At 43.9% G+C, this 27566-nt stretch overlaps 1 protein-coding gene across 1 annotated transcript in view; it reads left to right on the plus strand.

The window, feature by feature from the left end:
• LOC124612571 (protein disabled) overlaps positions 1-27566 on the plus strand; it is an 89440-nt gene that overhangs the window by 56691 nt on the left and 5183 nt on the right. The window contains exon 6 of the mRNA XM_047140856.1: positions 29-4952. Within this exon, the coding sequence (XP_046996812.1) occupies positions 29-4951 (4923 nt within the window). The 3' untranslated portion in view covers position 4952. The remainder of the gene's footprint in view (positions 1-28; positions 4953-27566) is intronic.

Genomic DNA, 27566 nt, shown 5'->3' on the forward strand with positions numbered 1-27566 from the left:
ATATGCCAATATACTTGCTTGATTCCAGGATGATAAGGAGTCCCGGAGGAGTCCTTCAGCGCAGAAAGCTGAGAAACCGTTTGATGTTTTCACTGAATTGGACCCACTTGGTACGGGCCGCAGTAAGCCGTATGTGGACAGAAAAGACTTTTTCCAGGAACTGAAGAATCCACCAAAGAAAGTTCTTAAGGACTTAGTCACAGAAATTCCTTCCGAAGCTACAGCCCCATTATTCCAGGCAACGTTTGAGAAAGGAAGTAATGCACTGACGCCAGGAGATGGTGATTTGCCGTGCTCCACAAGTACTGTGCTGTCGAGTGGTGACAAAACGACTGTCACATTTAGTCCACTGACTACCTCAGCTCTAACCACAATGTCAGCCAAAAAGTCGTTGGTGTTAGATGTTGACCCATTCGAAGACACTGATCCATTTGATAAGACTGATCCCTTTGCTGAAGACGATTTTCCTCAAAATAATTCGTTCCCATCGTTAGGCAGCAGTAGTGACCCTTTTGATACCGGTTTCGCTGATTTTACCATGTTCGCAAAGCCAAAGAAGAATGAAGTTTTTGCTGGCATTGCAGCACCTGTGCCAGCACAGGACGATGTGAAACCATCTACGCTTATGTCCTCGGCTGAAAGCACCACCCCTCAGACTTTCCACGGACCACTGAGAGTTTCATTGCCTCCCGAGAAAACAGATGTAGACACAGTTCTTACCACACAGTCTGTGACACTACCATCGTCATCTACAGCGCCTCCATCCGTACTGGAAAGTCCTGTAGATACACTTAGCAAATCAAAGAGTAAAACTTCACGGCTTAGTAAACAAACCACATTGTCTACAATGGTGAAACTACCAAGCCCGAAGTCAACGCCACGATCCTCGTCACGCCTTGTAAAGCAGATCACTGTGGACGCGTGCACAACCAGTAGCACAACACAATCAGTGCGTCTGAGTCCTACGCCTCCGATGCCTCCGACACCATCAAAATCGGATAGAAAATCACCAGTAAGCCAGGGCATCTTGGAAGGTGTTACGCTACGCAATCGGTGTGCCGTGACCCCTTCTCCTCCAGTGGTCGCCAGTTTCCCAGATTCTGGAGACGGTGACAGTACCTCGAGGCTGTCGGGATCCAGTGCTGAGCTAGCAGAGATAGCCCCTGAACCGCCACCGAGACCTGCAGCTAGCATTGCGGCCATCAAACCACCTCCACTTCCTCCAAAGCGGCAGCAGATTAGCTGTATGATGAAACCACCTCCTAGACCTCCACACGCTGATGAACCACCTCACTATGACTATATAGAAAATTACGAAACGTCGACATCACCCACTCCTCATGAAATCGACGTGTTACAAAGTCCACCTCTCCCAGTTCCAGCAAGAAGGCCAAAATTTCCGGAAGTTGACTTTGTGCCTCAGAGACCAAGGAGGCAACAACCTCCCCAACCTCTCACTGCAAAATCTTCTATAGGCAGTGACGACTACTTAACACCTACACCTTTTCCGTTACTACCTCCGCCTCAGAAGAAAAGTCCTAGCACAGACAGCGGCAAGTTCCATCACCTCCCCAAGGCTCGTTCGCCAGTTATGACGACAATTGATTCCATCCTTATGTCAACCTCGAGTGCAACAACCACATCAGCGAGTGATGACCGAAAGAAAAAGCCGAGTACTTCACTAAATATTACTTTAAGTCAGCTCACAAAAACGGGATTGCAAGATTTAGCAGCAGCGTTAGGTGTTTCTCCCGGGCATTTATCCAACATGACACTCCAGGAACTTACTAACTGCCTCTCCAAGCTCTCGACAGAAGCTCAAGGCCCCGAAAATGGCGGCGAGGAAACAAAGACAGAGACAGATGCGATTAAGAGAGACAAATATGCCACACTGAGAGAGTCGGTGGACGATGAACCAGAGTTTAAGGCAGACTTTGAAACTAATTTTGAACCAACAGACTCATCGGACAAACTAGAGGATGTTTTCCAGGAGGCACCATTTGATAAATATGCTGTATTCCGAGAATTGATTGAAGAAGCTAAAGATGATAGGCGGACTAAAGGAAGCACAGATTCTGTAGATGCTGAACCCAAACAACGAGTAGTAGTCTCCGAAAGTTCCGCAGAAGAGATGAAGGCAAGAAAGGAGGCTGAGGATAAATATGCTGCACTTAGGGAGATTTCTCTAGATGAAGGTGCCGTGGAAAAAGAGGATGGCGACACGTCAAGTGAGAAAGACGACAGTATTGCAGAAGGTATCAAACCAGAGGAAGAGGATGATTTGTTAACGTTATCAAGACAGCAGAGTGAAAGCACTGAATCGCCCACTGTTGAAGCGGTGACGCTTCGTGAACCTCAGTCGATCATTGAAACAACTATATTAGAGGAAGACGCAACTGCTTTAGAAGATGATGCTGGAGCTAGTGCTGAAGAAATAAAGCACACATCACCACTTTCCGCAGAAATAAGCCCTGTCACAAAGAATGCTGACGAGCAAGAGGCAGTAGAATCAGCAGATGGTAATAATGGATCGTCAGTATCTGAAAAAGAAGACGCCACCAACGATATTGGCTCTCCCGATAAGGATGATGACAGAGCTGAAGGTGTGTCCAGTGCTGAGGGTTGGGCAAAATTTGACTCAATTGTACCAGAAAAGACTTCACCTGATACGCAGAGAGAGGAAGTATCTTCACCATGGTCATCTGATGGGAAAGAAACAGGGAGAATGCCTCCAGCTGGTTACCAGGATCATTTGGAAAGAGAACAAGAAATGGAAAGAAGAAGAAGAATGAGAGCACGAGGTCAGTGGCGTGATGATGATGAAGAAGAAGAAGGCTGGGAAGACAGGAGGGCAGATGGTATGCCATGGCAAGAAAGGCCTTGGAGAGAAAATGGTTGGAGTGATGGAGAGCCATATTATGATGATGGTATTCACCGTAAAGAAAGAATGTACCATGAAGAAAGGACAGCAAGAAGAAGACGACCTGCTCCATGGAAAAGTGGTCAGAGAAGTTCAAGGGATCCATCCCCTTGGGAACAGGATGATAAAGACAATGAAGACCACGGATGGGTTACTGTGAATAAGAGGTGGCGTGACAGATCTGTTGATGAAGATGAAGAAGAGGAAGAAGAAGAATATGAAATATCTAGAAAACCTCGATCCAAACAGTATGCTGCACCAAGAGACGATGAGCGGTGGAGGAGATATGAACACAGAGAAATGAATGGGTTAGAGTATGAAGAAGGCAGGAAAAGACGCCCATCTCCTTGGAGAGGAGAAGGTGAAAGTCGAAGCAGTTGGGAATCAGTGTCATGGGATGAAGAAGAACGATTTTCACAACGCGAATATTGTGATAGACGAAGTAAAGCAGAACGTGAAGAAGCATACTGGCGCAGAAGAGAACTTGAACATGATGGAAGACCATATCCTTGGAGCAGGAAGTGTGTTCCCCCTGATGAAGATTACATGCGACCAGAGCAAACCCTTAGGTGGAAAGGTGAAAGATATCATAGATATTCGAGGGATCGTTCTCGGGAACTACCATGGGAGGATGATTACAGTGAACAAGGGGATGAAGAATCGCCCAGGTACTTGGGAAGGAAACAGAATTGGCCAAAACGGCCTAGTAGTGCAACAGAATCACGCTGGACTCCAGAAAAAGGACCCGCCAGCGATTATGTGCCAAGAATTGGAGAAAAACAACAGCATTCTCTCCCAAGTGCAGCACGCTCAGATAGGCCAGACAGTATTGAGAAAATGGGAAGCTACACTATGGCCGAACGAAGATATCGTGAAAAAGTAGGTAGGCGACCGAGGAGTCGGGAAGGATATTTTAATTCTGATCAGGAATATGATTATTGGCCACAGCAAGAAAGGCCCCGCAGGCAAGACAAAGAAATAGGTTACGATCAGAGATCACAGACACTCCATACGAGGAGAACTCAGCGATACAAAAAAAGCAGTGAATATAGCTACAGTCAGAAGTCACCATTCGATGATGATTTCACAATGCAACCATTTGAAGTAGGTATAGATATTAACAAAAGCCAAGGAGCTGAATCAGATGCATCAGATTCTGCAAAACAAAGATCTCCTGCACTCTCAAGTCACAGTCTCCCTGTAACAGCTGGTTCTTCTGTTGAAACTTTCGCAAAGGGTAAGGAAAGCCATAGTAGTGATCCTAATTCCCGGCCAAAGGAAATAGGCCTGAGTAGTCCTCCAGAACCCTATCAGTCTTCACTTGGTGAAGACACAAATAGAGTTAGAACTCCAAGGAGCTCAACTCACAGAAAATCTCCATTTGAAGATGACTTTACTCCTACTGAAATACGTGGCATCAGGCTTGCATCAAGTGTATCAAGTGATATAAGTGACCACAGGAAGTCACCTTATGAGGACACCAAACCGTGTAGTAGAGGCCCAAGTGTGGTAGATGAACCTGCTTGTGCTAGTGTTCTCGACCAGAAAAATGGTAAACTAAGTGATGATGTTTTTCTTCCTGCAGGCACCTCAGAAACAGGAAAAACGCACAGTGAACATGCTTTTGCTGATTTTGAAAGCACGCCCTTTGGTGACAGTGAATTCATCCCTTCACCAAAAACTCTTTCTGAAAGCAAATATAGTGATAAGAAAGCACCTGGAACAGTGTGGAGTGGTGAAGACTCTAATAAACATGATAAATTTCATCCAGGAATGAAACTTCGTATGTCAAACCTTATGAGAGCAGATTCATCAACAAGTTTGAAAAAGTCAGAATCAATAAATATTTTTGTACGTGAAAGTGATCCATTTGATGACGACTTCTTCTGCAGTGATACAGCTTCGACAATACCCCGTCCACGCTCTGAGAACACTGGTCGGGCAGAAGATAAATCTGGTGCTAGTAATCAGACTGAAGTCTTCAACTGGACTCAAGCCTTTGACTCCTTCAACTTTGAAGAAGAGAAGTGAGGTATGTAAGGAAGGAAGATACATAAAATTTAAATTGCTCGTCATAGTGTATAGTCGTGAATTTCCTTTTGCAAAAAAGTAAGCACTGACAGACATCTTGTTCTTACTGTTACTGGGTGTACTAACTTATTCTTATTGTCAGATAAGCACAAATAATAATTCTCTAATGAAAACTAGAAGAAGAGGTGAGTATAGCTGTTCAAAGATTATTGAATAATCTATAGAACAGGCACTCATGTGACCAAATTATATAAACATTAAATAATGAAATAACTCCACTTGGTATTTTTTGTGGCCTGTACAAGGCACTTGACTAGGTACATCACTACATGTTAGAAAAACAGGTTTAACAGACTTAATTGCATGGCTACCATAAGACTTGCACAATACTTGATGTAAAGAGTGCACATTTTGCCAAATGTAGCCAAAGGACTGTTTTATGAGTGAGGAGGTATTACTTTTGAGAGAACCCCAGTGCTGTCAATAAACCAGTTAAACATGAGTGTTAGGGCCAGTTTAAGGAGTTTTGGGGCCTCCTGCAAAGTCTGTGTTTGGGGCCAGCACTCTTTTTCTGGAATGTAGTTTCCTTTACATTTTGCACAGTTTTCATGATTATATGTGGTTGTTATGAACGTGTGTGTGTGTGTGTGTGTGTGTGTGTGTGTGTGTGTGTGTGTGTGTGTATTTTAATCTTTGTACAAACCGTATCATATTAGCTTACCTGTGACTTCGCCCGTATGAAGTCACAGGTACCCTAAGACTTGTTGATAAAAAAACATTCAGTTATTTTTTATATGGAATGCAGTGTGTTAACCTCAAGTTGTATGAATACTAGATAGTATAGATTTCACAATATCTCTGTTAATCTTTTTTTTTTTTAATGTAAACAGATAGTTCTCTGCCCCAGTTAGGGCACGAGTTGGCCTTGCCATGTAAATGCAAGCACTTAGGCATTAAAATATCTACAAAAATACCCAATATATACACTAAAACAAGAAAAATATGCACCAGAAATACACTAATAATCCATTAAAATGAACAAACTTGCACCTAAAACCAACTCCAATGAACAAACTTGCACTTAAAACCAACTCCAAATAGAACTGGAAAAAGAGGAATCAAAAACTTTATTAGGTATTTCTGACATTACAATCATACTGAATCATTTGTGGACTTATTTTGCTTGTGTCAGTTATAGTAAATTACTAAATGTTTTTCCAAATCTTTCAGAAAGGCCATCGTCACATCTGTCAAAATAGTTTTCACTAGTGGAAAAATCCCGTGTGTGTCACCCTATAGTACAAAGTAGAATTTAATTGTTGCAATGTTACTTGTAAAATAATTCTCAAAAAGTACATCCAGAGTAATAATGCCTGGTATAATGTTTTTCTTTAACTCACAAATTTAACAGCAAGCAAGTATATGGTGGTTTTGAAACATACTAAAAATTACTTACAGTATTTCATATAAATTGAGGAACTCACAGATTACTACAGATACTGCAGTAGCTGTAATGACTGAGCGTTTCATTATTATTTTTTTCTTTTTAAGAAGCAATAGTGGCTGGTTCAAAACTAGGTCTCCAGACTGCATGAAACGTTGATCTGTTCTTACATTCAAGACAAGCAGCCAGTGAGAGCTGTTGTAGAAATAAACTGTATTTATATGCATTCCTACCCTTTTTGGGAACCTTTATCACTGGTGACCACAGCTTAGTAATAGTTCATAATAGCTGCGAGTGAAGCCTGGCTGAACTTTTACATGCACCACTCCAACCATGCAAAATTAGGTATATAATTTAATATGTTATGCCTAATGATAAGTAAAATGGACAAAAAGCCTACTAAGTTGTAAAAACATTATTTTAAAAATTGCGCACTTGAATCTTCACTTTTCTTGCTTTTTGAGTAGTGAAGACGACTGCTTTCTCCATGTTGAGCGACCACGCAATGTCTTACCATGCTATTACAGCAAGACCTTTTAGCTGCTTGTTGCTCTTGAAGATCTGAGATAGTTTTTAATTATCTTTAAGCTGGAAAAGCTACATTGTGCAGGAGCTACAGACACGGGTATGCACAAATATATTCTTAACACAATTGTTACATTTAGGGAAAGTCTTGCAAGTTCATTTCAAAGATGCACTAAAATACTACTAAACATGTTTCCACAGTTTGTGGAAATACAGGGGACACTACTTCCAATTCATTTGCAAGGTCCTGCGAATTTGTGTCTCCTGAATACATTTTAGGGTCTCTCAAAGCTTCTGCAAGATTCCTACATTGTCTGTTGAGATCGTGTTTCTTTGTTGCCAAGTTATTAATGTTACAAATAACACTGAACACATCACAGCAGCCACAGAGCTGCTGAAACCTTTCCTTCAAGGCCATAGTAGTGGTGTCTGCCACAACACAGAAGAAGTTTACCCTTATGCAGTTCTCTTCCTCTTCAAATGGGATCATGCTTACTTTCTTAAGAAAACTGCCTTTTAATACACTCCTGGAAATGGAAAAAAGAACACATTGACACCGGTGTGTCAGACCCACCATACTTGCTCCGGACGCTGCGAGAGGGCTGTACAAGCAATGATCACATGCGCGGCACAGCGGACACACCAGGAACCGCGGTGTTGGCCGTCGAATGGCGCTAGCTGCGCAGCATTTGTGCACCGCCGCCGTCAGTGTCAGCCGGTTTGCCGTGGCATACGGAGCTCCATCGCAGTCTTTAACACTGGTAGCATGCCGCGACAGCGTGGACGTGAACCGTATGTGCAGTTGACAGACTTTGAGTGAGGGCGTATAGTGGGCTTGCGGGAGGCCGGGTGGACGTACCGCCGAATTGCTCAACACGTGGGGCGTGAGGTCTCCACAGCACATCGATGTTGTCGCCAGTGGTCGGCGGAAGGTGCACGTGCCCGTCGACCTGGGACCGACCCGCACGCCAAGACCGTAGGATCCTACGCAGTGCCGTAGGGGCCCGCACCGCCACTTCCCAGCAAATTAGGGACACTGTTGCTCCTGGGGTATCGGCGAGGACCATTCGCAACCGTCTCCATGAAGCTGGGCTACGGTCCCGCACACCGTTAGGCCGTCTTCCGCTCACACCCCAACATCGTGCAGCCCGCCTCCAGTGGTGTCGTGACAGGCGTGAATGGAGGGACGAATGGAGACGTGTCGTCTTCAGCGATGAGAGTCGCTTCTGCCTTGGTGCCAATGATGGTCATATGCGTGTTTGGCGCCGTGCAGGTGAGCGTCACAATCAGGACTGCATACGACCGAGGCACACAGGGCCAACACCCGGCATCATGGTGTGGGGAGCGATCTCCTACACTGGCCGTACACCACTGGTGATCGTCGAGGGGACACTGAATAGTGCACGGTACATCCAAACCGTCACCGAACCCATCGTTCTACCATTCCTAGACCGGCAAGGGAACTTGCTGTTCCAACAGGACAATGTACGTCCGCATGTATCCCGTGCCACCCAACGTGCTCTAGAAGGTGTAAGTCAACTACCCTGGCCAGCAAGATCTCCGGATCTGTCCCCCATTGAGCATGTTTGGGACTGGATGAAGCGTCGTCTCACGCGGTCTGCACGTCCAGCACGAACGCTGGTCCAACTGAGGCGCCAGGTGAAAATGGCACGGCAATCCGTTCCACAGGACTACATCCAGCATCTCTACGATCGTCTCCATGGGAGAATAGCAGCCTGCATTGCTGCGAAAGGTGGATATACACTGTACTAGTGCCGACATTGTGCATGCTCTGTTGCCTGTGTCTATGTGCCTGCGGTTCTGTCAGTGTGATCATGTGATGTATCTGACCCCAGGAATGTGTCAATAAAGTTTCCCCTTCCTGGGACAATGAATTCACGGTGTTCTTATTTCTATTTCCAGGAGTGTAGTTGTAGATCTAGATTCTGTTAAAGATGCAACAAATTCCTCCACTTTTCTCTTAGCCTTTTCAAACCCGTCAGTTCTATATTCTTCAGTAACACTAGTCAAACAATCGAAAATCCAGGATGGAATGTAACAATGTGGTTTCAGGTTTCAGTTGCACGAGGCTGCAGTCGTGTGTTATAGTTGTGTGTGTGTGTGTGTGTGTGTGTGTGTGTGTGTGTGTGTGTGTGTGCACATGCATATGTGTTTGTCTATTGTTGACGAAGGCCTTGAATGGCCAAAAGTTATAATTGTGAGAATCTTTTTGTTGTGCCTATCTGCGACTGAGCATCTCCGCTATATGGTCAGTAACACTAACTGTTGATTTTATAATTTTACTCTAGTGTCTAACTACATTCCTTCTTGCTGAACTGCTTTACTGATTCTGTTGACATGGCAAAGGATATTATGTCTATCACAGCACACAAAGAAAACTTAAATTTTGAGGTTTCTTTCAAGAAAATAGATACTTCACTGAAACACAATGGATCATTTTTGCATTTGTTCTTTAAGTCTGTTAACGCAAGTCTTCTGTTATTAAGCTCAGATCTTACAACCTCAATACTTTCAATCCTATCCTCCCATCTTGCCCATCCTGCATCATACAGAGAGTTCAGACTCAGATTTAGATTCATGAATGCTTTCCAGCACTTCACAGAGGCAGAAAATAATGTGAACAATGTTTGAACCACACCAAAACAATGTAGCACAATTATAGATGATTTAACTGTTTTGCTAACAACCAAGTTCAAGCTATGAGCACAGCAAGGGATATAATGAGCTCTTGGTTTTTTTTTTATGGTACAAGGTTGAGTATCACTCTTCTACTCTTCTTCCTTGCCCTTCTTGTTGCTCCTGTTGTCATAAGATTGTCCCCCTACCATCTGCAACCAGTATGTCAAGTTATGTAGTATCTGAAATAACAATTTCTAATTTCAGTTGGTTTGGAAAACACATCTACCACTCTTAAAACCATATTTAATTGTTACTTGTGACTTGAGTATGGTGTCTTTCATGATAGATACTCTCATCAGAAATTATGGTAATGATTTAATTTTGTACGACCTTATATCTAAAAACAAAGATGCTGTAACTTACCAAACAAAAGCGTTGGCATGTTGATTGAGACAAAAAACACAAACACACACGCAAATTCCAAGCTTTCGCAACCCACGGTTGCTTCACCAGGAAAGAGGGAAGGAGAGGGAAAGACGAAAGGATGTGGGTTTTAAGGGAGAGGGTAAGGAGTCATTCCAATCCCGGGAGCAGAAAGACAAAAGGACAAGTATACACTCGCACACACACACATATCCATCTGCACATATACCCCCTAAGGTAAGTCTTTCCGCTCCCGGGATTGGAATGACTCCTTTACCCTCTCCCTTAAAACCCACATCCTTTCGTCTTTCCCTCTCCTTCCCTCTTTCCTGATGAAGCAACCGTGGGTTGCAAAAGCTTGAAATTTTTGTGTGTGTTTGTGTTTTTTGTCTCTATAAACATGCCAACGCTTTTGCTTGGTAAGTTACAGCATCTTTGTTTTTAGATATATTTTTCCCACTATTTTTCCCTCTATTATATTTGTATTACCTTACTTACATAAGTAACCAACGTTCCAATTAGGCCATACAGTTAATATGATTATTTGATGAAGAATTGAACTTGGCCATTAATTTTACTTTCTCTAAATAGTTTCCGTTACCTGAATTTCCCAACATTTCAGTGTCACAGAAGATTTCTTTCGGCAAGGAAGCATACTATGAAAAATACACTTAACGAAACCAATTTCCACCTCTTTTCTTCCTGATCAATTTGATCTTGAATTGTCAGGAAATTAATTTTTAGTTTTTAATTCTCTGTGAAAGCTCTTTCCCCTTGCACATTTCAGTAATATGGTTGTGGGATAGTTCATGGTTAGACAGAACTTTTGACAACCTTTGCCAGTCTCTTAAACCATTTCTTCTGATGGTGCCAGCACTTGAATTGAATAACTTGCAACAAAAGCAATACCCAGCATCTTTTGTTCGAAAATATACTAGCCATGTTTGTTTAACTTTTTCATCATTTGAAAGATGATGAAAGCAACAAAAAACAGTAACACACTTACCTGTCTTGCTATTCACAGGAAATGTGACTTTTTTTCACTAATGTCTTGTGGACCTTCCTTGATTGCACTTATTCTTAGATTATCATTTATACTATCTGGCCAGACTCCAGGATAACTAACATCATGAACATCTTGAAAGCTGTAACTTTCCTTAGATGATTTTCTTTTGTCTTGGAGATCTCGGCTTGCTTCAATTTCTTCCACAGTAACATTGTTATTTGCTATTTCCACAGTTTCATCAGCCACTAGTTCTTGCTTGCATGAACATGCAATTCTTCAGTATCATAAACTGATGCAGCTTAAGTAACACTACAATCTTTCACATCACATACTACATCCATTTAAACACTGTCAGTTTGGTTTACAAATTTATTTAATGAGCTCTTTTTGCCGCAATTGCTCTTTAGGATGTCACACCTACGTTTTCTTTTTTTTTGACACTAGCAAGTATTTATGACCCATTCTATGTTGTAGCATAAAACAAATCACAGACTCCGATAGCATCAGACACAGACCACAGACTTCATTCATACTTCACACTTGATTTAATTGCTGAACCAAGATACCAGAAACCTTAGGGCCCTTTACTCAAACATGCCCACCAATGGATTAGCAGTGGAAATTCCCAACAGCTTGCTTTCCTACACTGCACACTTTGTCTAGCAGGCAAGGCATATTAAGTGTCAGCATCATCAAATGCTTCTGGTATTTCTGCACAGGCCAGCAACTGACTGGGTCAGATGTGGAAATCCCTATTTTCGTCAGTTCACTGGCCTAACGACTGCCACAGTATTCATCATAGCTGTCCACTTTAAGAAAAAATAGAATCGACAATGAAGGTGCTTTCAAGAGTGGGACTGCCTTGAATGGAGCCTGTTAACATTCTAAATTTGAAGAACCTTTTTTTTAATTATATATATATATATATATATAATAGAGGGAAACATTCCACGTTTGTGTGTCTATCGACCTGCCAGCGCTTTCGTTCGATAAGTCACCTCATCTTTGTTTTTTTATATATATATATATATATATATATATATATATATATATATATATATATATATATATATATATATATATATATAGACACACACTCCTGGAAATGGAAAAAAGAACACATTGACACGGGTGTGTCAGACCCACCATACTTGCTCTGGACACTGCGAGAGGGCTGTACAAGCAATGATCACACGCACGGCACAGCGGACACACCAGGAACCGCGGTGTTGGCCGTCGAATGGCGCTAGCTGCGGAGCATTTGTGCACCGCCGCCGTCAGTGTCAGCCAGTTTGCCGTGGCATATGGAGCTCCATCGCAGTCTTTAACACTGGTAGCATGCCGCGACAGCGTGGACGTGAACCGTATGTGCAGTTGACGGACTTTGAGCGAGGGCGTATAGTGGGCATGCGGGAGGCCGGGTGGATGTACCGCCGAATTGCTCAACACGTGGGGCGTGAGGTCTCCACAGTACATCGATGTTGTCGCCAGTGGTCGGCGGAAGGTGCACGTGCCCGTCGACCTGGGACCGGACCGCAGCGACGCACGGATGCACGCCAAGACCGTAGGATCCTACGCAGTGCCGTAGGGGACCGCACCGCCACTTCCCAGCAAATTAGGGACACTGTTGCTCCTGGGGTATCGGCGAGGACCATTCGCAACCGTCTCCATGAAGCTGGGCTACGGTCCCACACACCGTTAGGTCGTCTTCCGCTCACGCCCCAACATCGTGCTGCCCGCCTCCAGTGGTGTCGCGACAGGCGTGAATGGAGGGACGAATGGAGACGTGTCGTCTTCAGCGATGAGAGTCGCTTCTGCCTTGGTGCCAATGATGGTCGTATGCGTGTTTGGCGCCGTGCAGGTGAGCGCCACAATCAGGACTGCATACGACCGAGGCACACAGGGCCAACACCCGGTATCATGGTGTGGGGAGCGATCTCCTACACTGGCCGTACACCACTGGTGATCGTCGAGGGGACACTGAATAGTGCACGGTACATCCAAACCGTCATCGAACCCATCGTTCTACCATTCCTAGACCGGCAAGGGAACTTGCTGTTCCAACAGGACAATGCACGTCCGCATGTATCCCGTGCCACCCAACGTGCTCTAGGAGGTGTAAGTCAACTACCCTGGCCAGCAAGATCTCCGGATCTGTCCCCCATTGAGCATGTTTGGGACTGGATGAAGCGTCGTCTCACGCGGTCTGCACGTCCAGCACGAACGCTGGTCCATCTGAGGCGCCAGGTGGAAATGGCATGGCAAGCCGTTCCACAGGACTACATCCAGCATCTCTACGATCGTCTCCATGGGAGAATAGCAGCCTGCATTGCTGCGAAAGGTGGATATACACTGTACTAGTGCTGACATTGTGCATGCTCTGTTACCTGTGTCTATGTGCCTGTGGTTCTGTCAGTGTGATCATGTGATGTATCTGACCCCAGGAATGTGTCAATAAAGTTTCCCCTTCCTGGGACAATGAATTCACGGTGTTCTTTTTTCAATTTCCAGGAGTGTATATATATACAAAGATGATGTGACTTACCAAATGAAAGTGCTGGCAGGAGGGAAAGACGAAAGGATGTGGGTTTTAAAACCCACATCCTTTCGTCTTTCCCTCTCCTTCCCTCTTTCCTGATGAGGCAACAGTTTGTTGCGAAAGCTTGAATTTTGTGTGTATGTTTGTGTTTGTTTGTGTGTCTGTCGACCTGCCAGCACTTTCATTTGGTAAGTCACATCATCTTTGTTTTTAGATATATTTTTCCTACGTGGAATGTTTCCCTTTATTATAACCATATCATTTATATATATATATATATATATATATATATATATATATATATATATAAAAAACAGGTAACGATACTTTACTAAGTAAGAACAAATATTTACAGCCTCATGGTGGGGCATCCCAAGCTCTGGGCTCCCCATGATTGTAGTGATTGCAATAGCCTTAAACTGGCCCTGTGTATGATTTGTGTTACATATGACCAGCCATGACACGACAGAATGATTAAAGCAACAAGACAGTGCTGTCACCTTGATTAAATGAAGAAATTATTTTGTTAAGTTGTCATTTGTGTAAGATTTACTCTTACAAATACAGGGTAATTCTGTGTTGATGTTAGACAAACTTCAGGGATGATGGAGAAGGGTAAATGCATCAATTTGAGGTAAGGGATCCCAGTGTGGAAATGATACAAGTCAAAATGTTACGAACGTGTCATATTTCTGTCAATGAAATACACACACCGGCAATGTTGTTGATAATATTAGAGGGCAGGCAACTTTCAGAGGTGGTATTAAAGATGAAAACATGAAAAAAGTGTGGTAAACATGGGCTCTAAAATGGTTATCTTAAGAGCTGTTAGCACTTGTTCAGTAGAAGAGGTACACTATGTGATCAAAAGTATCCAGACACCTGGCTGAAAATGACTTACAAGTTCGTGGCACCCTCCATCAGTAATGCTGATTCAATATGGTGTTTGCCCACCCTTAGCCTTGATGACAGCTTAAACTCTTGCAGGCAAACATTCAATCAGGTACTGTAAGGTTTCTTGGTGAATGACAGCCCATTCTTCATGGAATGCTGCACTGAGGACAGGTATCAATGTTGGTGAGGCCTGGCTCGGAGTCAGCATTCCAAAACATCCCAAAGGTGTTCTGTAGGATTATGGTCAGGACTCTGTGTGGGCCAGTCCATTACAGGGATGTTATTGTCATGTAACCACTCAGCCACAGGCCATGCATTATGAAAAGGTGCTCTACCGTATTGAAAGATGCAGTCACCATCCCCGAATTGATTTTCAACAGTGGGAAGCAAGAAGGTGCTTAAGACATCAATGTAGGCCTGTGCTGTGATAGTGCCATGCAAAACAACAAGGGGTGCAAGCCCCCTCCATGAAAAACACGACCGTACCATAACACCACTGCCTCCAAATTTTACTGTTGGCACTACACACATTGGCAGATGACGTTCACCGGACATTCACCATACCCACACCCTGCCATCGGATTGCCACATTGTGTATCATGATTCATCACTCCACACAACTTTTTTTCCACTGTTTAATCGTCCAATGTTTACGCTCCTTACACCAAGTGAGGTGTCGTTTGGCATTTACTGGCATGATGTATGGCTTATGAGCAGCTGCTCAACCATGAAACCAAAGTTTTCTCACCTCTCACCTAATTGTCATAGTACTTGCAGTGGATCCTGATGCAGTCTGCAATTCCTGTGTGATGGTCTGGATAGACGTCTGTGTACTGCACATTATGACTGCCGAAGGTCTCTATCAGTCAACGGACCAGGTCGGCTTGTAGGCTTTTGTGCTGTACGTGTCCCTTCACATTTCCACTTCACTATCACATCAGAAAGAGTGGACTTAGGAATGTTTAGGAGTGTGGAAATCTTGCATACAGACGTATGACACAAGTGACACCTGATCACCTGACCATGTTCGAAGTCCATGAGTTCCACGAGCAGCCCATTCTGCTCTCTCATGATATCTAATGACTACTAAGGTCGCTGATGTGGAGTACCTGGCAGTAGGTGGCAGGACAACGCACCAAATATGAAAAACTTGTTTTTGGGGGGTTTCCGGATACTTTTGATCACATGGTGTATGTTTCAAAATAGCATTAATGAATGAGTGGTCATAGCTCATTATGTATGCATTCTAGGGCCCGTATTTACTGAACTTTTTTTCTTGTTTATGGTCTGTACTACTACCTCCAGATGTTCAGAAACCAAAGAGCTTGCAGTAAAACACATGTGTTTCACACTACCGAAGGTGAACACGTACTCATAGCTCTTGAGGTATGCGTTTTAGAGTCCATGTTTACTAGACTAGAGTCCTCCCTCGGGCATGGGTGTGTGTGTTTGTTCTTAGGATAATTTAGGTTAAGTAGTGTGTAAGCTTAGGGATTGATGATCTTAGTAGTTAAGTCCCATGGATTTCACACACATCTGAACATCTTTTTCTTGTTTTGGTCAATACTACCACCTATGAAAGTTTCCTACCCAACAATCTTAGCCACAACAGTACTTGCACATGTATTGCATTGTCAGAGATATCAGAATGATTTTCGCCTGTAACTTTCAGTTTGGTCGTTTTCAGACCAGAGCCCTTACCTCAAATTGATACATTCAGCCTTCTCCATCATTCCTGAATGTTTGTAGCATCATCATGGAATCATCCTGCATACTCTTCAAACCATTTTGAAGTGCATGCACTTAGCATGGTACTTAGGAGCATGGGAAGAATGACTTCTGAAATGAGTCTATGCATGCTGTAATTTACCGGGAATGATACATAGGCGCCTGAAGAACATCTCTCGATTTCTCGCTGGTTACTGATTCTTGAAAGTCTGTAAGCAGATTTCTGTGGAATATTTTGCTATCTGTCTTCAAGAGTCTGCAAATTCAGGTTTTTCAACATTTCTGTTATGCTCTCCTGTGAGTTAAACAAGTGTGCCACCATTCATGCCACCATAATTTGTTTTTATGAGTGTACTAATTCTAATTGAGAGTCATCAATATTTCAGTCATATGATAATAGGTTTTTTTTTCTATTTTTTTTTTCTTTTTTTTTCTCTCTCTCTCTCTCTCTCTCTCTCTCTCTCTCTCTCTCTCTCTCTCTCTCTCTCTCTCTCTGAAGTACGTGATTTTATATTTCTGTACATTTAAAGCAACTGACCAATAATCGAAAGATTCTGAAATCTTAAGATCTGATGTAACATTTCTGCAGCTTTTTTCGGACAGCACTTCAATGTGGATAACAGCATTATTTATGAGAAGTCTGAGGTTTCAATTACTATTTTCCTGGAGCACACATGAAATTACCTCTACTTTTATTGGGCTCTTCATCCAAGATAATCTGCTGCATCATGCTTACCAAGAAGTCCTAATTCAGTCACAAATGATGTTTTGACACTGCATATAATCATAATTTTGTTAATAAACTTTGATGTGATACCGAGTCATGTGCATTTTGAAAGTCAAGAAATAGTGTATGTACTAAATTTCCGTGATCCGTGTCCTTCAGGATGTCATGTGAGAAAAACCAAAAGTTGGGTTTAGCTCAATTAGTGTTTTTGGAATCTATGCTGGTTGGCATGAAGGTGGTCATTTTAGTTGAGATGCTTCATGGAGTCTGAAATCAGAATATGTTTTGGGGCAAAAAACAGATGTACGTTAATAACACAATATTTTATTGGATCACTTCTGTTATCTTTCTCCAGTGTCTTGTTGAAGGGGTCTACAGTATGTTATGATTAAAATGAGAGCTAATCCAGCCACACATTCCAGGATCTGATGGGAACCCCCTCGGAGCCTGGAGCCTGGTTTAATTTTAACAATTTTAGCTGTTTCTGAACACAACCAACATTAATATCTGTATCATTCATCTTTGCAGTGATGTAAGAAGTACACTTCAGCAGTACATCAGTATCTTTCTTTCAATTGATTTGATTTTTATTTAATCAGAGAGAGAAAACAACAGTGGATTTACCCCCCAGCTGCCAGCACTAAATAAACTAAGTTTATTGTGCAAGCTCTCTCTCTGCCATTCTAGTAATGACTTCCAGTACCCTTGAAGAGTAGTAGGAGACCCTTTACCACACACAATTTCTTCAGGAATTAGTGACGAAACATTTTGTGTATGTGATGCTGTTTCATGTCCCTCACCTCATAGTCTCTCCTTTGGGGCTTCTTTCTCATTTCCTACTCTGTATGAATGTTTCTGGAAGTTCCCATGGCCATTCCTTAAACTTACCATGAGTTTAATCTGCCTCCTCTTCAAACCCGTGATTGCAGAACTTCTTTTTAAACACAGTTTCAGCATCATTAGGTTGTGCCATGTTTCTGTTTTTGGGCCTTAATCCAAAGTTCTTTTGCTCCCTTCTTATCCATTCATGTAGTTTAGGTTTTATCACCACTTAAATTATCTGGTCTAACAAATGGGATCATCACCCCTGAGCTGGGTAGCCTATCAGCTTTTACATTACCAGTGATATCTGAATAAGCAGGGACCATCAGCACGTTTACCCTTTTCCTTGTCCCTAGTGTCACAAGGGATTTCTGGAATTCTGCAATAACTTATGATCTCGTTGCAGCAGCTGTTAGAGATTTCAGGGCTGCTTGGCTGGCTGAATAAATGTAGATGCTTCTATCCTTACAGCACCTGTGTAGATTCTTCTCTGTGTACACCCTGATAGCAAATATCTCCACCTGGAATACTATAGCCAGCTCCCTGGCTTAGGCTGTACCCTGTACACGCCAGTCCCAGCACCTTTGTCTGTTTTCAACTCATCAGTAAACCAGACTTTGTCACCTGAATAGTATCCTGATTCATTCTTCCACTGTTCCCTACTTCCAGTTATTACACTGAAATATTTATTGAAGCAGCTGAAAGCTATTGTATAGTCAGCCATCATTCCCCTGATCATTTCTATATTTTTACCTGATTCATTATACTTGAATATGGTTCTGGATATTCTAAAGATTTCCAGTTTTTAACATATATTCCCCAGCCACTGCCTCAATTGTAACCCATGGGTGTAATGTGGGCATTTCCAGCAGGGTCTCCGTCCCATCAGTGGGGTGCTGTTAATTCTGCCTGTTACGCTACAAAAAACCAATCTCTGCACCTTTTCAAGCTCCATAGCAGCCACATTCTTTTCTACTTTATTTCACTGTATTTTAGCCCCATAAGTTACCATACATCTTATAGCATGGGTGTATGTTTAATACACTCCTAGAAACGGAAAAAAGAACACATTGACACCGGTGTGTCAGACCCACCATACTTGCTCCGGACACTGCGAGAGGGCTGTACAAGCAATGATCACACGCACGGCACAGCGGACACACCAGGAACCGCGGTGTTGGCCGTCGAATGGCGCTAGCTGCGCAGCATTTGTGCACCACCGCCGTCAGTGTCAGCCGGTTTGCCGTGGCATACGGAGCTCCATCGCAGTCTTTAACACTGGTAGCATGCCGCGACAGTGTGGACGTGAACCGTATGTGCAGTTGACGGACTTTGAGCGAGGGCGTATAGTGGGCATGCGGGAGGCCGGGTGGACGTACCGCCGAATTGCTCAACACGTGGGGCGTGAGGTCTCCACAGTACATCGATGTTGTCGCCAGTGGTCGGCGGAAGGTGCACGTGCCCGTCGACCTGGGACCGGACCGCAGCGACGCACGGATGCACGCCAAGACCGTAGGATCCTACGCAGTGCCGTAAGGGACCGCACCGCCACTTCCCAGCAAATTAGGGACACTGTTGCTCCTGGGGTATCGGCGAGGACCATTCGCAACCGTCTCCATGAAGCTGGGCTACGGTCCCGCACACCGTTAGGCCGTCTTCCGCTCACGCCCCAACATCGTGCAGCCCGCCTCCAGTGGTGTCGCGACAGGCGTGAATGGAGGGACGAATGGAGACGTGTCGTCTTCAGCGATGAGAGTCGCTTCTGCCTTGGTGCCAATGATGGTCGTATGCGTGTTTAGCGCCGTGCAGGTGAGCGCCACAATCAGGACTGCATACGACCGAGGCACACAGGGCCAACACCCGGCATCATTGTGTGGGGAGCGATCTCCTACACTGGCCGTACACCACTGGTGATCGTCGAGGGGACACTGAATAGTGCACGGTACATCCAAACCGTCATCGAACCCATCGTTCTACGATTCCTAGACCGGCAAGGGAACTTGCTGTTCCAACAGGACAATGCACGTCCGCATGTATCTCGTGCCACCCAACGTGCTCTAGAAGGTGTAAGTCAACTACCCTGGCCAGCAAGATCTCCGGATCTGTCCCCCATTGAGCATGTTTGGGACTGGATGAAGCGTCGTCTCACGTGGTCTGCACGTCCAGCACGAACGCTGGTCCAACTGAGGCGCCAGGTGGAAATGGCATGGCAAGCCGTTCCACAGGACTACATCCAGCATCTCTACGATCGTCTCCATGGGAGAATAGCAGCCTGCATTGCTGCGAAAGGTGGATATACACTGTACTAGTGCCGACATTGTGCATGCTCTGTTGCCTGTGTCTATGTGCCTGTGGTTCTGTCAGTGTGATCATGTGATGTATCTGACCCCAGGAATGTGTCAATAAAGTTTCCCCTTCCTGGGACAATGAATTCACGGTGTTCTTATTTCAATTTCCAGGAGTGTATGTCCTCCTGGGAGTTAAACCTAATTCCCCCCCCCCCCAAGACACTTATAGTGCACATGAGAGCACCTTTTGACTTGCAACTTATATTTCTTATGTGAAGGGTTCATTTTAGTTTCACATACAGGGTTATCCCTAGATATTTCACTATCCCCTCTGTTGGTTGAATTGAATTGAAGAACTGGATATGCTTCATCATGATGTTACAACAACAGATTTCCTGCGACTGATCCTTAGATCCTGTTTTTACGCCTCTTTTTCTTGACGTTCAGAGTGTATTGTGCTATTGCTCTATGGTACTTTCAAATTTGACAAGTATTGCTATGGCTGAATGATACACATATCCTTGGAAAAAGTAAGCTCTAACAATTGACTCTTTAATGAGTTCATTCACCACTAGGTCCACACTAGTGGGCATTCTCTGGTGGTCCTTATTGCATTTTTACACCCATCATGATGTGTTTCTAGCTTTTGTCTACTCAGCATGGTCTTACTCCACCTGCTTACAGTGGTCTTAATGCTATGCTCTTCCGCAGCTCTAACCATGATTTTGAAGATTGTATTGCTAAAAGGCCTCTCTTGACCTAGGAAAAAATAATCCCTGAAAGTGTAGAGCTTTTTCTACCTTTTCAGCAAATTAGTGAAGTGCTCTTTTGTGTCACTTATCTGGTTGATATTCATGTTGATTTTCATGCAGAGGTACTTCAGTTAACACACTTTGCCTAACATGTACATTAACCAGTTTTCCTAATGTCTTTCGTGGAAAGTAAGACAGATTGATTGGTCTCATATTCTTAGTCTTGGTATGATCAGTTCTCCCTTGCTTCAGAACGAGAACAATCTTTTCTATCCAAACATTAGGAATGACACTGGCTGCTAGACCGACTTCAAACAAACAGCATAGGAGGCTGATTAATACCTCTCCTGCTTGTTGCAATAGAGCTGAAAAAATTCCATATGTGCCTGGCGACTTATGATTTAAACCCGATTGAAACATTCCCAACACCCACTGGATTTTCTTGAAGCCAACACATACTTTGACAGACTGCCAGTTCTCCTATTGGTTACTGGTGAACGAGTACCTCACTGCAACCGAATCTTGGTATGTATCATCTGCCAGAGTGCATCAAAGGAAGTGAGTCTTTACAAGCACCTCCAGCATCTCATGCACTGTCCTTGTGTACCTGCCATCCTCATTTCTTTGTGTACCTCATGGATTTGTTGGTATTCTTATGAGGATTTTGTGAAGTCTGGCCATGACAGCTGTACCTTGCACCTCCTCACAGGATACCTTCTAGGATGATTGTTTTGCTTGCTTAATAGCAAGATTATATTTGTCAAGGGCCTTTGTAGCTTAAATTATTGTTCCACCTAGGTACATTACTGTTTGTGCTCTCCTTGGTGATAGGACAGTTTTCTAAGTGTTAGGTCTTGGTGGCAAGTTCACTTCATCTTCCATTTCCTGTAAATCTACTGGTTTTGGTGTGAGCTTAGGTCTTTCCTATACAAGCTCCAATCTGTTTTCCCAAGATTCTTATTGGCCATGGTCTGCTTAGTGCTCATTTCAACCCTAAACGTAATATACACTCCTGGAAATTGAAATAAGAACACCGTGAATTCATTGTCCCAGGAAGGGGAAACTTTATTGACACATTCCTGGGATCAGATACATTACATGATCACATTGACAGAACCACAGGCACATAGGCACAGGCAACAGAGCATGCACAATGTCGGCACTAGTACAGTGTATATCCACCTTTCGCAGCAATGCAGGCTGCTATTCTCCCATGGAGACGATCGTAGAGATGCTGGATGTAGTCCTGTGGAACGGCTTGCCATGCCATTTCCACCTGGCGCCTCAGTTGGACCAGCGTTCATGCTGGACGTGCAGACCGCATGAGACGACGCTTCATCCAGTCCCAAACATGCTCAATGGGGGACAGATCCGGAGATCTTGCTGGCCAGGGTAGTTGACTTACACCTTCTAGAGCACGTTGGGTGGCACGGGATACATGCGGACGTGCATTGTCCTGTTGGAACAGCAAGTTCCCTTGCCAGTCTAGGAATGGTAGAACGATGGGTTCGATGACGGTTTGGATGTACCGTGCACTATTCAGTGTCCCCTCGACGATCACCAGTGGTGTACGGCCAGTGTAGGAGATCGCTCCCCACACCATGATGCCGGGTGTTGGCCCTGTGTGCCTCGGTCGTATGCAGTCCTGATTGTGGCGCTCACCTGCACGGCGCCAAACACGCATACGACCATCATTGGCACCAAGGCAGAAGCGACTCTCATCGCTGAAGACGACACGTCTCCATTCGTCCCTCCATTCACGCCTGTCGCGACACCACTGGAGGCGGGCTGCACGATGTTGGGGCGTGAGCGGAAGACGGCCTAACGGTGAGCGGGACCGTAGCCCAGCTTCATGGAGACGGTTGCAAATGGTCCTCGCCGATACCCCAGGAGCAACAGTGTCCCTAATTTGCTGGGAAGTGGCGGTGCGGTCCTCTACGGCACTGCGTAGGATCCTACGGTCTTGGCGTGCATCCGTGCGTCGCTGCGGTCCGGTCCCAGGTCGACGGGCACGTGCACCTTCCGCCGACCACTGGCGACAACATCGATGTACTGTGGAGACCTCACGCCCCACGTGTTGAGCAATTCGGCGGTACGTCCACCCGGCCTCCCGCATGCCCACTATACGCCCTCGCTCAAAGTCCGTCAACTGCACATACGGTTCACGTCCACGCTGTCGCGGCATGCTACCAGTGTTAAAGACTGCGATGGAGCTCCGTATGCCACGGCAAACTGGCTGACACTGACGGCGGCGGTGCACAAATGCTGCGCAGCTAGCGCCATTCGATGGCCAACACCGCGGTTCCTGGTGTGTCCGCTGTGCCGTGCGTGTGATCATTGCTTGTACAGCCCTCTCGCAGTGTCCGTAGCAAGTGTGGTTGGTCTGACACACCGGTGTCAATGTGTTCTTTTTTCCATTTCCAGGAGTGTACATGTGTCAGATAAGGATGGCTTCATCTCCGCATGCCACTGTTTGACGTGGCTACCCATGAAGGTGGAACAAAATATTATGTCATTTCCTTCTTCCCTTCTTCTCTTCTTGAAAGTAGTTTGCTTACCCCTATTCAAGACCTGTATATTGGTCTCCAGTAGATATTGAAATAGATGCTAACCTGTACTGTTAGTGCCACTACTTTCCAAACCAGGTTGTGGGCATCACAGTCAACAAGCAGTTGTGCCAACCAGTCTCCTCACTTCATAGGAATGAGTAACATTGACCTCATATGGAAGGCAAGTCGAGGCCAGTACAAATTTCCTTCCTCAAGTGGCTTCATCCTGGTGGTCACTAAGTACCTGGAACAAAAAATTGCCATCAGCATGAATGTAATTTCATTTTTAATGTGGAAGAATGTTCCAGGGGTGTTTAGATTTCTCACATAAATCAGGTTACCTCCAGGAGTTGTCCCCTTACTATGTTGCAGGTTTATCTGCAACACTTCCAGTGACCAGCTTGTCTCCATTTGTCACTCCTGATATACTTAACCCAGTCGCATAAAATGACGAACTGTAGTCACATAAAGTTGCTATAACATTTAAATTGTATGATAAGCTCAGCTTGCAGATGATTGCTTCATTATATGAATCCATGAAGTTCAGTTTCTGGCTAATAGCTGGCTCTTAATTGTATCGTAAAATGATGCACAGGCCGTGCTTATCATTGGGTATCTGATTTTAGTAAACAATCAAGAAGGTGCAGAGAGTATTTCATTGCTGGGGATAAGGATGGTTTACAGAGACCACTAGAGTGTGCACAGTTACGTGAGAACTCTGTTCACAGGTGACTATCTACAAGTACCACCATTATGAGACTTCAGACAAAACCATGGGCTCATCTCTCAATACACATACCCCCAACTGAGATGGAAAGAATGTCACGGAAAGGTGTGTTGTGTGCTACCCAAAATAAAAAAGTACTGAAAGTGCAGTTTACAAAGTGTGACATTGTTCTACATTTAGAAGACTGTTTTGAGATCTGCCATAACCAACAATCATACTAACTGATTTGTGAAACACTCATACTAGCTGATATACAGGGTGTCCATAATTAAAGTTCCAGTTTCAAAATGCTGTAGAAAGAGAACCAATGCTCAGAGTAAAGTCAAATTTGAACAACATATTATTGATGATTGAGAAGAGATATCTAATTGTTATGGGACTGAGGCAAGACATGTTCAGCGTACTGTCCACTGTTTCATACCACAGCATGTTCCACAACAGATTGGAGTGTGACTTGGGTCATGTTCAGAATGCTTTGCTCAGTGCATGCCTTCAATTCAGTTCCGTTCATAATTGGAGCACTGAAGACAACATCTTTCAGAAATCACTCCGATTAAGATCGGGTGATCTGTACGGCGAGGCTGTAGGGAAATGATGGCTGATAAAATCTAGCATTTCTGAAATGCATCTGCATCAGCCACTTCACTGTCTGTGCAATGTGTGGACAAGCGCCATCTTGCATAAAAATGATCCTGCTCACACATCCATGCTGTCTTACCCACACACCCATGCTGTTGAAGGGTTGGAATGATGTCAGTGTGTGAAAGACTCTCATAGCATGTACAAGTGATGGTACAGGTAATGGGAACAGCAGGACTCATTTCCTTGGGAAAATGCAGCCCTAAAATAAGTGGGTGCTATTAACATGCACCACACAATACGTTTTGCAGAATTGAATGGTACCAGTTAATGTGTGTGTGGATTTTCTGTTGCCCATGTTTTGCAATTCTGCATATTGACATGTCCTAATAGATGGGAATGGACTTCATCTGTCCGCAGAATGTTCTGTGGCAGTTCATTGTCCACTTCCATGCAAGTTAGAAATTCCAGAGTGAAAATTCATCTTTCTGGCTGGTCAGCAGGAAACAACACCTGCACACGGGTGATTTTATATGGTAGCAAGACAGGGTGTGTCATAATGTTTTATGTGCTGTGCTTGTAGGCATGTTTAATGTTTGGGCACCTCTGTCACATAGCACTTCAAAAGAACCTGTTTTTTCAAATTTTGTAATCATTTTCTCCTGATTCTTAGCAGACATCAGAGCAATGGTTTTTTTTTCATTTTCTCGAGTGCCTGCAACTTCTGCAGGGCCACTGGTTCACACTTTCCAATCTTGTATAGGAGCTTTACCAGCAGTACATGATCCTTCATGGAGATAGTCATGATGGGCATCACAGACACAAACTGAGGAACAGCCATATGCCACACATCTGTTGGTGTGCTTATTCTGATGCTTACAGCGCCATCTATTGGTTAAATTTACATTAATTTGTTTTCTATGACATTTCACCCTGAGTCAGTAACATGCAGGTCAAGTTTATCATTCTCAGCAGAGGTTCTCTTCCTACAGTGTTTTGAAACTGGAACTTTAACTATGGACACCCTGTGTATTAATTCTTATTTCACCACAACCAGTAGGATATTTAAGTAGGATTTTATCGGGTTGTCACGGTGACAGTAACCTGCGGGAATCTTTTTTCGGTTTTAGGTCTTACTCTTGTATTACCTTCAGGAATTTCTCATTGACTTCAATCAGAATAGTTTAGCCATCAGGTAAAACCTTCCTGTTAATTACCCTTCAGTCATCTATCGAGACTTTCTGGTTATGCGCCCATATTTTCTTGAACAGGATCTTTGGAGGAAAATCCTTAATTAGTCTGGGAACCCAGATTTATATCTTTGCAGTCTTGAAGAGTTCCTCTGCTGCCTTGACCAGCAAATTTGTCTCCTCCCATGGACGTATCGTGATCGTCATCTCCTTCAGCTAATCTATTTTTCCCATCCCGTCATAGGCAAAGATTAGAGCACCTTTGTTCAGATAGATCCTCATGCATTTTTGGCCACGACTTGTGTCTTTCCCAGTCTTTTCAAAGAGAACCATCTGAACTAGTTATTCTAGCTGTTAGGTGATGCTAACAAGTGAGTATCTTTGTTGGATTACTGCTATTATAAAAATTGAAGCTGCACTACTATACATCTGTTTCCTGTTTCAGCTTTTTCCTTGATCTGGTTTTCCTGGGAAGTGGGAATGAAAGACTCCTTCCTCGTTCTCTTAGTCTATGTCTTGGAAGTAGGAGGTTTTCTGTTTAACCCCTTCCCTCTGAGACAGTCTTTTCTTAGATGTCTTATGTTCGAGACCTTTAATTCCCTCCATTTCTTCTTTATTGCCTTTCTTTACTCTTTATTGTCTTAGAAGTTTCCTCATCTCTGCCCCAGACAAGGCTTTGATCTTGATCTGGTCCAACTTCTTAGTGATGTTTTCCTCTTCTTGGACTGGTCTATCCCCTGATGCTGTTGTGAGCATAGTTTCTCAATGTTTGGGAATTTGAGGTATCATCAAGTCCCTCAGCTTTTTAAATTTGTTTCTGCGTCTTTCATTTTGGGCCTCCGAGAATTTGGGGTATACCAAGCCAACACCAGTGGATCCCCATGCCAGTGTAAGACTAATTGCTCTGGGAGGTCACCTGATATGCTTGAAGGTCGATATATGATATATCTTCCCATTTGATACACACCCTTTGACACATATAGCATCATTCCTTGGGTTGGGGGCCTAGGGCATTGGGGTAAAGGACTATGGAAAAATGTGTGAAAAGAGATGGAACACTGAGGGGTTTATTTTATCATGTTCATCCACTGAGTCCTGTCCAGCTTGGAAGACGACCTCGGATTCATGTGAGCATGCTAACATCTCTTCTTGCACAAAGTCAATGCTACAGTAAGTTCTTTAGTAAAGGGACAGTTGAAAACCTGCTACCTTCAATTTCAGTTCCTGTGCTGTCCACGAGTTTCTGGACACTGACAGTGGTGCCACTGATAGCCTTTACATATGACCAGAAATTTTTGGGCTTTGTGAGAGATCTAGATGAGTTTCTGTATATCATTTCAGTAAGCACAGTGGTGCTGAATGTTTCTGTAGGGTATTCCTCTATTCTTCACCAGTTAACATTTATCCTAGTCTATAGTACCTAATTATATGGAATTTTTAGTGTGCTAATTATGCCCCACCATATCCTGGGCGTGTTCAGTTTTTGACTTCATCTTATATGCTGCAGCATATAGGTCACCTCTTTCTATTTAAAAGAACACTAATCAGAGATGGGCTGCTAGATTTGTTACTGGTAGGTTTGAACGACATGTAAGTGTTATAGAGATGCTTCAGGAACTCAAATGGGAATCCCTGGAGGGAAGGCGATGTTCTTTTTGAGAAACTCTATTGAGAAACTTAAGAAAACTGGCATTGGAAGCTGACTGCCGAACAATTCTACTGCCACGTACATACATTGCACGTAAGGACCACGAAGATAAAATATGAGAAATTAGGACACAT

Source organism: Schistocerca americana, chromosome 4, assembly GCF_021461395.2.
Source record: "Schistocerca americana isolate TAMUIC-IGC-003095 chromosome 4, iqSchAmer2.1, whole genome shotgun sequence".
Lineage (NCBI taxonomy): Eukaryota > Metazoa > Arthropoda > Insecta > Orthoptera > Acrididae > Schistocerca > Schistocerca americana.